General features: G+C 32.5%; 1 protein-coding gene across 1 annotated transcript; it reads right to left on the bottom strand.

Annotated features, from left to right (window-relative positions):
* Positions 1-7,002: 7,002 nt before the first annotated feature.
* On the bottom strand, positions 7,003-11,620 carry LOC145577517 (putative UDP-3-O-acylglucosamine N-acyltransferase 2, mitochondrial). Its single transcript, XM_081635003.1, has 10 exons — positions 11,275-11,620; positions 10,436-10,640; positions 9,705-9,781; positions 9,411-9,460; positions 8,519-8,583; positions 8,393-8,444; positions 8,242-8,312; positions 8,022-8,088; positions 7,649-7,720; positions 7,003-7,504 (listed from the first exon to the last, which is right to left on the bottom strand). Exons 1-10 carry the CDS (start codon positions 11,468-11,470, stop codon positions 7,433-7,435), a joined length of 927 nt encoding a protein of 308 aa, XP_081491129.1. The 5' UTR covers positions 11,471-11,620; the 3' UTR covers positions 7,003-7,432.
* Between the last annotated feature and the right edge of the window lie 1,154 nt (positions 11,621-12,774).

Raw genomic sequence — 12,774 nt, 5'->3', positions numbered from 1 at the left:
CAACAATTTAAGGTTTTAAATTACCCGACTTAATTTTGGAAAATAACAACTCCGACTATACATCCTTTTAATTCCTTGATCTGAATAGTTCAAACTATTTAATTACCTTAGGCCACCCTTGTTAACTAGAATATTAATTAATACTCAGCATTGCACTATTTAGAATATAGTTGTTTTTAAAAAAAATTCATTAAAATGTTGCAAACTAATTAATTTTGCAACAAATACATAACCTACATAAAAGATAGTTTTTGAGAAAGCTAAGGAAACAAAAGTCATTAACATGATTTTGGTTGATTGATATTCACAATGTCATTTTTATAAAAAAATTGTTATTTTCTTTATCTTTGAATTTGGGAGAGCAAAGAATAGGAATGATAAAAGATGATGTAATATGTAATTTTAGTGGGAAATTTTTTCATGAATAATGACACATATACATAGATGATATAATTGGTTTTTACTTTAGTTATAGTAGTTTTAGATTGCAAGTCATATGAAAGATTAATTATTTGAGAAGAGGCCTCCCAAATTTATTTGGAGATAGTTATAAGTGAGAGAGAATAACACCCTAATTAGTAGTAAGATGTTATCCATGTTATAAATAACCGTGTTTATGTAAATCAAAGAGACATAGAAAAGAGTTGCAATTATTTTCTTTGTTAAGAACTTTTCATTTATTTTAATTAAGCTAGGTGTTCAAACATTTAAAGCATTATTTTCTCATTTAAGCCAGCGAGTTACGTTACCTAAGCTGTTACACCAATTTTTCGAAGTCCAAGTTAATTTCGATTTTAAGATGAAAAACCTTTTTCAAATCCCAAAAAAAAAAATCAAGTCATATCAACGTCAGATTTTCCAATTGCATAATTTTTGAGGTTTTTAAGATTTGAAACTGACCATTTTTTTTTTATTTGTAGTATAAATCATATTTCGTATCTCTGTTCGTTCATACCTCTTTCATCAAGTCCTCTTCATACCTCTTTCATTAAGTCCACGTATTCTAAATTGTTTCTTTATGTTCAACTAACTTTATAGAAAGCACACTTTCCATGTTAATTCTAATAATTAATTAATTGTGTTATTATCCTATTATTACTAAACAATGCAAGATATAACCCACATTCATACAATTATGGAGTAATTTTCCTTTATTTCTTTTAAACGTAGGACGGTAGTAGTATGCAATACACAATAATTAAGCAGAATAAATTAAAGTTTGTACATTTGAAACGAATATCTTCTTTGTTCTTTCCCTACTCGATCTTAACACGGTTAACTAACTTCTAGTTATTTGGATTATTCCATTTGTAAATAACAGAAATTTCTCCTTTTGTTTTCTTTTAGTTGCATAGTGAAGAAATAATGCATGGTAATTAACGAGAGAATAAAGATAAAATGATAATCTATGCGATAATGAAAGAGATGATATAAACATGCTTGTTGTTCTAATAAAGTAATATCGCAATTACTCATTTTCTATATAACTTCACAAATAAAACTACGTTTTAAGTAAAAAAGAACGGAGAATATAAAAAATAAAAAAAATGGTGAAAATACTTGCATAACTAAGAAGAATGAAAATTACAGCTAGTTAAAGAATCTAAAACCCTTATCTAACAAGTAAAGAAGATCAGAACACCTCCACTACAAAAACTTTTCATCAACAAGAAAGAATATTGCAATTAAAAAAGTGCCTTTTTTTTATTTTTTTATTTTTATTTACATAATTAAACGCGTTAGTGCTTTCTTATTTGGATACTAATTAAAATTAAAAAAACATTTCTTATTTAGAAAAAAAAATATGTATTGTGGTAGTTATGTCAATATTGCGTGCAATATGTATATAATGAATGAAATTAGTCATCATGCAACATCATATTGTATGCGCACTCATTTTCAAAAATGGCTATCTCCAAAGAAACTACAAATCCTTCTCTAATTCCTCTTTACATTTGGTTCCTTGAAGTTATTACTGTTCTTATTTTCTGTTGTGTTGTAATAACATTGTGTATAATTCCAAGGCCTCCAACATACACTATCACAAACCTCGCTATTCCCGGCACCCTACACAACAACACCACCTTGTCGATGCAAGATCTCGATGAAGTCAAGCCAGTGATGAACTCGACGATTATTTTATCGTTGTTGATTACAAACTCGAACAAAGCAAAAGAAATTGTTTATGATGAATCCAAGATTACTTTGTACAAGAATGGTTCTTTGGTTGGTATAAGTACATTGCAAGGTTTCTTTCAAAGTGGTAAGAGCAATAATACATATTTGGTGCTTGTGAATTTCAACCATGAGAAGATAAAATTTGGAGGTCAAAATGAAAGTGGCACTTTAAAGATTGGGTTGGAAACTAAGGTGAGATACATTATACTTGGAAGTACAACAAAATTACACTCCCTTAACCTTGAAGCTTTTGTGCCCATTGATGTGAGTGGAAAGGTAGAATTGGGTGATGAGGGAATAAAGCTCGAGCCTTCGAAACATAAACCCTAGTAAACAATGTGTGGTTACTATATCGGTAACCATATTCCAAAATATCTTTGTTACGATTTATGAAAAATCCGAAAAGATAAGGGATTTTTTGAAAGAAGGTAAGAAGGGTACATAGTTGTTTTTCCCCTTTTAGTTAGAGTAGAATCTAGCTCGATCTTGGCTCCCTAATCAAAAGAAAATGTTTGTAAGTGGAGAAACTCATTTTATGTTATATTTAAAATAGAATTATAAGCTAAGAAAGCGAGCATGTTTATTGATCTGATATAATGCAATTATATATGACATAAATTACCTTTTTTTTTTAATGAATGATTTTTTACGTCCTTAGTAGAATAATACAAGTAATCTGCCTCGAAGAACGATTAAACATTTGTGACATAGAATTTGAAAGTGGCAAAAAGTATTTTTTGTTTTTAGGTAGAAAAAAAGGAGAAAAGTTCATGAACTTAAAAGCATGGACAATCTTATGCTTTTCCTTACAACAATATGTATGTACATTAGAATAAAGTAAGTGGTTATTTCAATTTCCCTTGCAACGATGTACAATCGAATAAACCATGTAAGAAGAAAAGCACAAATTTTCTGCCAATCTGATAATCTTAATCTTTGGTACAAAACAAAAGGTTGCCATTTTTGTAGTTTTATTCCTTAACTTACTTTACATCAACTAATTGCCTCCTTCAACAAGTATACTTAGCTTCCTACCGTAATTTAGAAGCTTGACTTCATTATAAAAATACAATAACAATAATGTTTAACCTTCTCAAATCTTCAAACAATAACCTTTCTCTGTAGCAGTAAAAAAAACCCGAAAATATGACAGTAAACAGAAAATTTTATATTTGGGGTTTGATAGTCTTATTTTTGCTAGGCATCGTTGCACTAGCATTATGGCTAGATCTTCGCCACCAAGCTCCATCATTTACCATTGTCGACGTTTCTGTGCCAACATCAAATGGCCGCAGTCCTCAACACACTGATATATACATAGACCTCGATGTCAATAACCCAAACAATGCTTACAGCATCACCTATGATTACAGTGTATTGACTGTTAAGTACGCCCAAAGTACTTTAGGTGAGACGGATATAGTAATCAACCACCAACCTAAAAACAAAAAAACTTCAGTAACCTGTCAAGTAATAGTTGATGATCAGCAGCAGGATGTCCTTGTAAAGGCGATATCAAAGTCATCAGGAGAAGCTATGTTGATGGTTGAGCTTAAGACGGGTATTAGATATCATAATCTAGGCCATACTAGTAAGCAGCATAATCTCAAGTATCAAGGTAAGTTCATGATTGGATCAGATGGAAAGATTTTAGGCAAAAAGAAGAAGGTCAAGCTCGTAAAAGATCATTAACTTCATGTTAATGACTAATATTTTAGCAAAGATAAGTTAGAAACATTCACTCATTCAGTACAGCAGAGAAATAATACATATTGTACTGTTGTATTGCTCGAGTTTTTAAACAATCCTCGCATTGTATACAGCTATTCCTGGAAACAGGTATCGATCACAGTTTACAGCTCAAGATCAGAAGATAAACTAGCTGCAAATCAACAAGTGATGAGTGCAGAATTTGGTTAGATTCTTAAGAAGCTTCTCTGAAAGCAGACCTGCATGTAACTGTTAGTTTTTCAAGTGTACTGATACTTTGTAGAAACAGTTCATCTATTATCATATAACACTGAAAGTGTAGTCAAACCAAGTTTACGAGGATGAGTAAATTAACAGTGTGAACACAACTTTTGTCATAAAAGTGAGCACATATACAATACAAGTATAACATTAGAGATAAAGAACAGGTAAATTTCCTGTCATAAATTAAAGCATCATTTTAAAATTAATCTAGAAGTTTTACTATATCTTATATTGATTGTTTTTCTATGTTTATATTCCCTTAATCCACTTTTCATCAATTGATTGCTTATAATAGCAAGTATACTTCTATATTGTAGTTGAGAAGCTTTGCTCTATTATAATAAGCTAGTATAACCATTTGTTTATTTTGTCCATCTTCACCTTTCAACCACCAGCCTTTCTTTCAGATAGTAGTAGAGTGATTAAAAAAAAATGACACTATTTAAAAGCTTTAGATTATGGATTTTCGTAACATTCGTTGTCCTGGGTCTCGTAGCACTAGCTCTATGGCTAGATTTGCGCCGACAAACACCGTCAGTCTCCATCTATAACTTTTCCGTGCCACCATCACCTGATAGTGATCATCACCTTTATGTTCAAATACATCTACACGTAGAAAACCCAAACAAAGTTCGCAGCATCATCTATGATAACAATGTATTCACTGTTTATTATGGTAATCATACATTCGCAGAGACACAAAATCTTGTCGAACTTAATTTTCAAAAATCTAAAGAATCAACAGAAGTGGTATCTCATCATGTTGAAGCTGATCTTCATCAATGGAAAGCCCTTCGAAAGGCATTATCAAACTCGTCAGAAGAAATTTTGAAGGCTGATTTCAAGACAGAAATTCGGTATCAAGAAATGGGCCATAAGAGCAAGATGTATAATCTTACATATCAAGGTCAGTTCAAAATTGGATCAGATGGAGATATTTTAGGGAAAGGGAAAAAGAAGTTAAAGCTATGCAATAAGTCATGCTAAATTGCATTCCAAGTTATCCTATGTAGATGAAATTAAATGCTTTGTGAATTGTGATGTATTAGCCTTGTATAACTATCCTTTCAGCAATAAATGTTGATATAGCAAACATGTTAATTACCGAGTATAGTTTACAGCTTTATTAAAGTATCAACTCAACTATTTTATACTATGTTACCCGAACTCTGTATCTCCAAACTCAGAATGGAGATAACAGATTACAGACATGAACTCAGAACGGAGATAACAGATAACAGACAAAGATAGCAACCTCTGAAAGTCTGAAGAACAAGAAACTTGATAATCTGAAACTGCTGTAGAAATCGTTTATTGCACACTTAAAGAGTATAGTCAAACCAATTGATATGAGAGAATAAACCCTCATTGTGTACACAACTTTTGTGATAAAAGTAAATAATACATACAATTTAAGACCTAAATGAAGTAACACATCTTAGATATAAAGTATGTTATAATTCTGTCTACAATACAGGTAAAAATTTTTGTTATAAATTCAACTAAAGCACCTTAGGGAGTGTAAATTAGGTAAACCATTTTCATTCATTTGAGCAATGCTTCCTTGAAAAGGAACTAACGACTTCCCAATTCAAATGAGTGATATCATGTATGTCGACGAAACTAATTAACGTGAGGCCGACTTATTTGTGATGTAGTCTTCATCAAGCATGCCAACCTCATAGCAATGCACAATCGAATTAACATGTAGAAAGAAAACACTAGTTTCTAGTTACACTGAGGAGCTTCATCTTTGTTAACGACTAACAAGCCAAAAATTAATCTACAAGTTTTATTATATTTTATATTTAATTTTTATGTTTTTATTCCCTGAATCCACTTTTCAAGTTTTCGTCAATTGATTGTTTACTTCAGCAAGTATACTACATATTGTAATATAGAAGTTTTGCTTTATTATAAGCTAGAATAGTAATTTGTGTATTTTGTCATCTTCAACTTTCAACCAGCAACTTTTCATTCACATAGTAGAGGGGGGAAAAATGGCATTATTCAAAAGCTTTCAATTTTGGATTTTCGCAATTTTCGCCCTCCTAGGTCTCCTAGCACTAGCTCTCTGGCTAGATTTGCGTCCACAAACACCTACATTCACCATCGTTAACTTTTCTGTGCCAACATCAGCTGACTCAGAACATCACCTTAATATTGATATACAACTTGCCGTAAAAAATCCAAACAAAGTTCACGGCATTATCTATAATAACAGTCTATTCACTGTTAATTACGATAAACATACTTTGGGACAGACACATAATCTTATCGCACCTGGGTTTCAATTACCTAAACACAAAACAAACATGGTATCTGATCATTTTGATGCTGATGTTCATCAATGGAAAGTCCTTCGAAAGGCAATATCAAATTCATCTGAAGCAATGTTGAAGGTTGAACTCAAGACAGAATTTCATTATCACGATCTGGGTCGTACCAGTAGGAAACTTAATCTAAGATATCAAGGTCAGTTCAAAATTGGATCAGATGGAAAGATTTCAGGGGAAAAGAAGGTAAAGCTCAGCTAAGGTTCATGCTAATAACTTCTCCAAATCATTCTATGAAGAAGACTAATTTGTGATGTATGAAGTATTATCCTTACTTTTACAACTCCATTGTTCATGGTAACAGGGAAAACATAGTAATTATCCGTTCATGATAACAGGGGAAACATAGTAATTATAGAATTATTGAATTTATCCTTTCAGCAATAAATGTTCGTGTATAGCAAACATTGCATTTTAATTAAGGAGTATAGTTTACAGTTTTATTAAAGTAATCAATTTAAGTGTCGTATGCCTGTAAGCAAGCTCTTTAAAACAGACTCTAAAATATTCAACGTACTCGTGAATTGTGATTTCACTGCTGTAGAAAAAATATATGTAGTACATTTGTAGAAAAAATGTACACGGTACCTTTTGAGCACTGTCATAAATAGAAGCCTCTGAAGAAAAAGAAATTTGGTAATCTGACAAATTGTAGACTGCATGCTGCTCCCTTCAGAAGTTCAAGAAGTTGCATCTTAAAATCTTCTCAAATATTTAGTTCCATGCTTCATACGAGAAATAGGTATTAACAGCCAACATGCATCAGCAAAATATAACTTCAAAGCAGCAATTGCATCAGAAGGATTGTTCACAGCTGAAACTCTTTTATCTTTCTAGCAGCTTCACCAAGGAGGTCACAATAACAGATAATTGTAACCATAATAGCTCTTTCAAGTTTCAAACCAAGAACACAGGAAATCATAAGAAAGCAGCTGTTAATAGTCTCAAGAGCTCTTTATGCCCTTACAGTTCCAACGTTGAGAGGCCAGTTGTCTGCGCCATTGCTGGACAGGGACCTGTAGAGTAATCTCAGTTCCCAGATAAAAACAATTCAATTAACTTGAATTGCTATTATCACTTCAAAAAGAAACATGTTGCAGGAAAGCCACCATAATATTTGATTAATTCATTTTTTGGTTTTAAGAATTAAAGAAACATACTGCAGGAAAGCCACCATAATCTCCAGGCTCCTTGATGTCCTTTGTGACACAGCTAATTGCTGCAAGGCGAACCTAAAAAGACCAAGAAGTTAATTCGTACATCTATGAGTTTTCAATTGAAAATCTAGGAATCTAATGCTAGAAAGTTAAATACAGTAGTTAAACAAATGAACCAAACCTCATTTTGATAATAAGTCAAAAAAAAAGAAGTTTCACTAAAACTTAAAGCAGCCCTCACTGCAGTTGATTTCAAGTGTATCAAAAGTTACAAAACCCATGACAATGAGTAAAAGGGTAATTTTAAATTTTAAATTTGAGAAGACAGACATCCACTAAGTTATGTATGCAAAGAATTGAATCAATATACATGTACCTTTGAAACAATGGAGACATGATCACGAACTGCAACTCTGCCACCCAATGTAACATAGTCACCTATCCTAAGGAAGAGAGGGGGGGGGGGGGGGGGGGAAGCAGCAACAACAACAACATTATTCATTGATTAAACCTTCACCCAAAAACAGAGTGTTATCTAGATGGCAGGGAATACCATCCAAAATAAAAAGCAACAGTTGTAGAATACAGAAACTTACGTCACTGAACCAGCAATTCCAACCTGTCCACATAAGATACAACTCTTGCCAATAATTGCATTGTGGCCAATCTACAAAAGAAGAGTTTAATCACGAAACTTGAACGTTTCAAAGAGCAATGCTAAAATTCAGACGGGGCAGAACAACGCACCTGGACTAGATTATCTATTTTGGTATAATCTCCTATTGTAGTGTCTCTCCAGCTACATTAAAATATCAGCCATAAAATATACATATATATATCCCATTCTATGTTTGACATTAAAGGAACACTCACCTTCCCCTGTCAACACATGAATTTGCACCTATCTCCACGTGATTTCCTATTCTTGCATATAGTGTCTGGAAAAGAGTTGAGGCGGATTTAGAAAGGGCTAAACTAGATTTTTTTTTTTTTTTAAAAAAAAAAAAAAAAAAAAAACAATTGTAAAGTGCAGAAAATAACTGTAGGCCAGGCTTCATTACATCATCAATCATAAAAGTTTACAAATATATCTAACATACTACACTAATTCCCTTTTGTAACACGAACCACAGAAAAACATAGTGTTCCAAGCCGATGAGGGGAAGCGTCTTGGACAGTATATCAACTCATGCACATTGCAGACTAAATTCTACATGTTGATGAGCATTAGCATAAGTCAAAGTGTAGAAAATTTAAGAACCAATTACAACAACAAAGTGCCATAAAAAAGAAGTCAGATCAAACTTCAAATTCCATTGGCAGGGTCTAGGTCTGAAGGTATATTTCAAGACTCACAGTCTCATTGTAGCTTTGGCCAACTCAGTGCAACTTACAACCCAAGGACCGAGATACTGAGATATTCCCACAATTATATACCTCAGAAGATTTTCATGTGGTTCATTGAGCATCACTAAAACAGTTGAGCAATAAATAATATCATGATTATCTCAAAACCTTCATGACCACTATACGAGGGTGAAAAAATAGAGTGGCTGCACAAGAGAAGACTACAACCACAACTTAATAGGGTCATCAGAACCAGTTTCATGACAGGTAAATCCATACACAAGGGCGTAGGAGTGTCAGCAAAGACTATATTTTGACATACATAAGTATAATAATAAAACATTGCTAAAAAGGGACAAAAAAATTTCATATATAGACAAAAATCAAATGACGGTGATTGAGTTTTAAGGAATACAACCTGAGGTTTTTTTGCCATGTTACCATGTTCATCTACGAAAAACCCAAATCCTGCAAAGTATTAAAAAGGATATCATTCACGGACACCAGTCTTGTAGTTGTAGGAATGGGCAAGTGGGTAAGAGAAGACACACTTGCCTCGACACAAAGTCAAACAACCAGAAGAGCTTTACATCACTTTAGCCACAAATCAAATTCCATAAAGTAAGTTTAATTGCCCAGAATATAATTAATGATGACAATGAAAGTTAAGAAGCTATGAACTGTTTCAGGCATATTGAAAATCCAGTTTTACCATCTTGTCCGATGCATACTCCACTGTGGATAACACATAAATCACCTATGGAGCAGTTACTCAGAGCAACATTGTACCTGGAAAGAAGTTGATATTTTGATCACATAGTAGTTGATGGAGTCTGATGTAGAGATAGGGAACGATTGGACACTTCGACAGTAAAATAATAATACTACTCTCGCCCTAAACACACCTCAATAAATTCTACATGAAAAAGAGGCTGAAATTGTGTTCCAGTTGAAAATACTCATATAAACAAGCCTATGAGGATATATTAAGTATATTGAAGGTGAGTTGGCATGACACCGTGCACAAAGAACAAAATAACTACCTCTTTTACAGCATAACAGAATTCCTGATTTCTAGCTACTGTTAGGCCATTCTGTTTAGAGTTTATTATAAATAGTGATAGCTAGCTATATTTTATTTTAATAAAGAAAAGCTGTAAGATAGCTTCTCCCTCTAAACCCATTACCTTTATCTCTAAATTTTCGTTATAATTTGCCTGAGATCGGTATCTAAGGTTGGAGTAGTGAAGATCTATCAATGGTGTTCTTTAAGCTTTATGTTCTCATAATTTTAACTGAATACTTAAAATATATATTGAAATAAAGAAAGCATAAAATCCACAAGTTTTACAGAATAATGACAATGGAGGCTAAGGAAAACAGCTAGAATTTAAGTCGACAAGGCACAAAAAAAAAAAAAAAAAAAAAAAAAAGAAGCCATACCCAAGTGTAGTGGAATGTCCCACTGTAACACTAGGTCCAATAACAGCGCCTGATCCAACATGAACATTTGCACCCAAAGTAGCTTCTGGGTGGACAACAGCACCAGTTTCGACTACTACTGTCGGATCAATACAAGCTGATGTGTGAAATAAGCCACCTCCATTACTCCACATCTGGAACCCTTGATGATTCACCATGTCATAGTCTAATCTCAAAACAAGAAGAATATAATACAATCATTCTCTTAACCATTACCCAATAATGTCTCTAACAATGTATCCACAATATCAATTTAGTTGAATTGAACAGCGTAATAAAATTATATCAAGTTCCGGTTTTGTAACCACCAACAACACAAGTGTTAAAAGTCTTGACTACAATTACACCCCAGACCATGTGTCATGCTTTGGAAAGCACATACAAGTCAAATTAAGACAATAAAATTATCTTCATTCATACTATAAGTCTATAACATAATGTTCATAATAAAATAACATACAAATAAGCAACATAAAATCTGTCATCTCAAATACATTTGCACAATTACTTTTAAAGGCCTTAACTATGAATGGAAAGCCAAACTTTACACAATCTTTACCCCCAAACCAAAGAAGATCAACACTGTACAATTGCGTAATGGCCAATCAAGTAAAACATATACAATATCTTAATTACTAATGTGTAGCAAAAAAATTTCCAAAATGATAACTTTTTGGTTACTTAGGCATTTTCACAAACACTTGGAGTGCATCTTATAATTGAAGTATAATTAAGATTCCTTATTACTTCAGTGGTTAAACAAGAACATGGGTATTGAAGATATGAAGTAGTAGGATTACCAGATTCAGAAGCAGCAGATCCGAAGGAACGAAACGAGCAAGTTGAAGAACGAAACGTATTGAGGCAACGAAATGTGTTAATTGGTGAAGCAGAACTTTGTAAATTTGTTTTTCCTCGAAAAATTTGAGATGATGAAGAATTGGAAGATGAGATTTTGGTGATCAACAACTTCAAGTTTCGTACCAAGTATGCCATGGATGATCTTGAGTTTTTCTCTCTTCGTGAAATTGTTTAGAGTTTTCAAAGTTTGAACCTTTTTTTTTTTTTTTTTTTTGAAAGATTCAAAGTTTGAACCTTTGCCCTTGGTTGTTTTTGGTTTTGGATTTTTATTAAAAAAAAAAAAAAAATTACAAAGAAAACTATATAAATAAAGGGCAAATTACAACCTAGAACTAAAAGTAATTAAAAAAAAAATGAAAAACACAAACATCTAACGAAAACATGTGAGTAACGTGTTTTTGGTTTTGGACTACTTAAGAAAACAACAATTACCAATTAAAACACGTGTTTTGAAACCAATTACATATTAATTTTTTTTTAAAAAAATTACTCTAATAATTTTGGTTAGAATTTCTGACATTTAGGTTGCACTTTTTACTATTATGAAGGGTAATTTAGTCAATTTAGATGATGATTTTATGAGGTAAAGGTAAAATATGGAACCTACCTACCGAATAGTTGGAATTCTTAGAATAGTGATGCTACTTAAACTTTTTACAATTTTAGGGTAATTCCTTAAAAAAAAAAAAAAATCAATAGGTAGTTGTTTCTTAAACACACGATTTAATTGGTAGTTATTGACAAAATTCCCTACATAGAATGATAGAAGACTTAACTTTTATTGGGTTACGGAGTATGTACTTAAGTTTAATAATGACTTTTAATTTACTTTAATGTAATTTGTTAAGGGTGTGTTCGGTTCACCGGACTTCACCTTATACTTTAATGTAATCATTTAGGTTTAATAAATGATTGAGCAACATGACAGCTAATGAGAATAACAAATTGTGGCACTTTGTTAGTGTTATTGGAGTTACTTGGTCAGGTGTTACAGGAGTTATCGATTAGTGTTTTAGGGGTTACTCGATCTGTGTTTTAATGATTACTTTTTTCTTTTACAAGCAACCATATGATACAATCTGTCTACAAAAAGCACTAAAAATATAAGGTACCTTTTTTTTTCCCCCTGCTTATATGATAATTAAAGCTCATTTAATCATCAAATAAACCAAAAAATAACATTGAGTGTATCTTGTACTCAGGTGTATGTAAAATTTTTCTGTTTGTTTGCCTCAGAGAATACAACTATACAAGGAATAGTGCATCTAATTTGTGCATGGCTTGAGCAACATATTAGTGAATCCACAAATTGGTCAGTGTGACTATAAAACTACGACACCTAGGCAGAAGGTCTAGTTAGGCACAACACGAAAAAAGACTCGACACGACTTGAACCTGTCAACCGGAATGGCACGAGAGAAATGCCGGTAGACCATGGG

This window comes from Chenopodium album, chromosome 14, assembly GCF_948465745.1.
Source record: "Chenopodium album chromosome 14, dcCheAlbu1.1, whole genome shotgun sequence".
In the NCBI taxonomy this organism is placed as follows: Eukaryota; Viridiplantae; Streptophyta; class Magnoliopsida; order Caryophyllales; family Amaranthaceae; genus Chenopodium; species Chenopodium album.
This window is presented reverse-complemented; position numbering and strand designations above follow the sequence as displayed.

What these genes read in the sequence shown, in the direction of transcription:
- LOC145577517 (XM_081635003.1), bottom strand. Translation starts at nt 11,470, where the DNA reads ATGGCATACTTGGTACGAAACTTGAAGTTGTTGATCACCAAAATCTCA. An exon ending in TCATGTGTTGACAGGGGAAG is followed by an intron (nt 8,445 to 8,518) that starts GTGAGTGTTCCT and finishes ATTTTAATGTAG; the next exon opens with CTGGAGAGACACTACAATAG. An exon ending in ATTATGGTGGCTTTCCTGCA is followed by an intron (nt 7,505 to 7,648) that starts GTATGTTTCTTT and finishes ATTACTCTACAG; the next exon opens with GTCCCTGTCCAGCAATGGCG.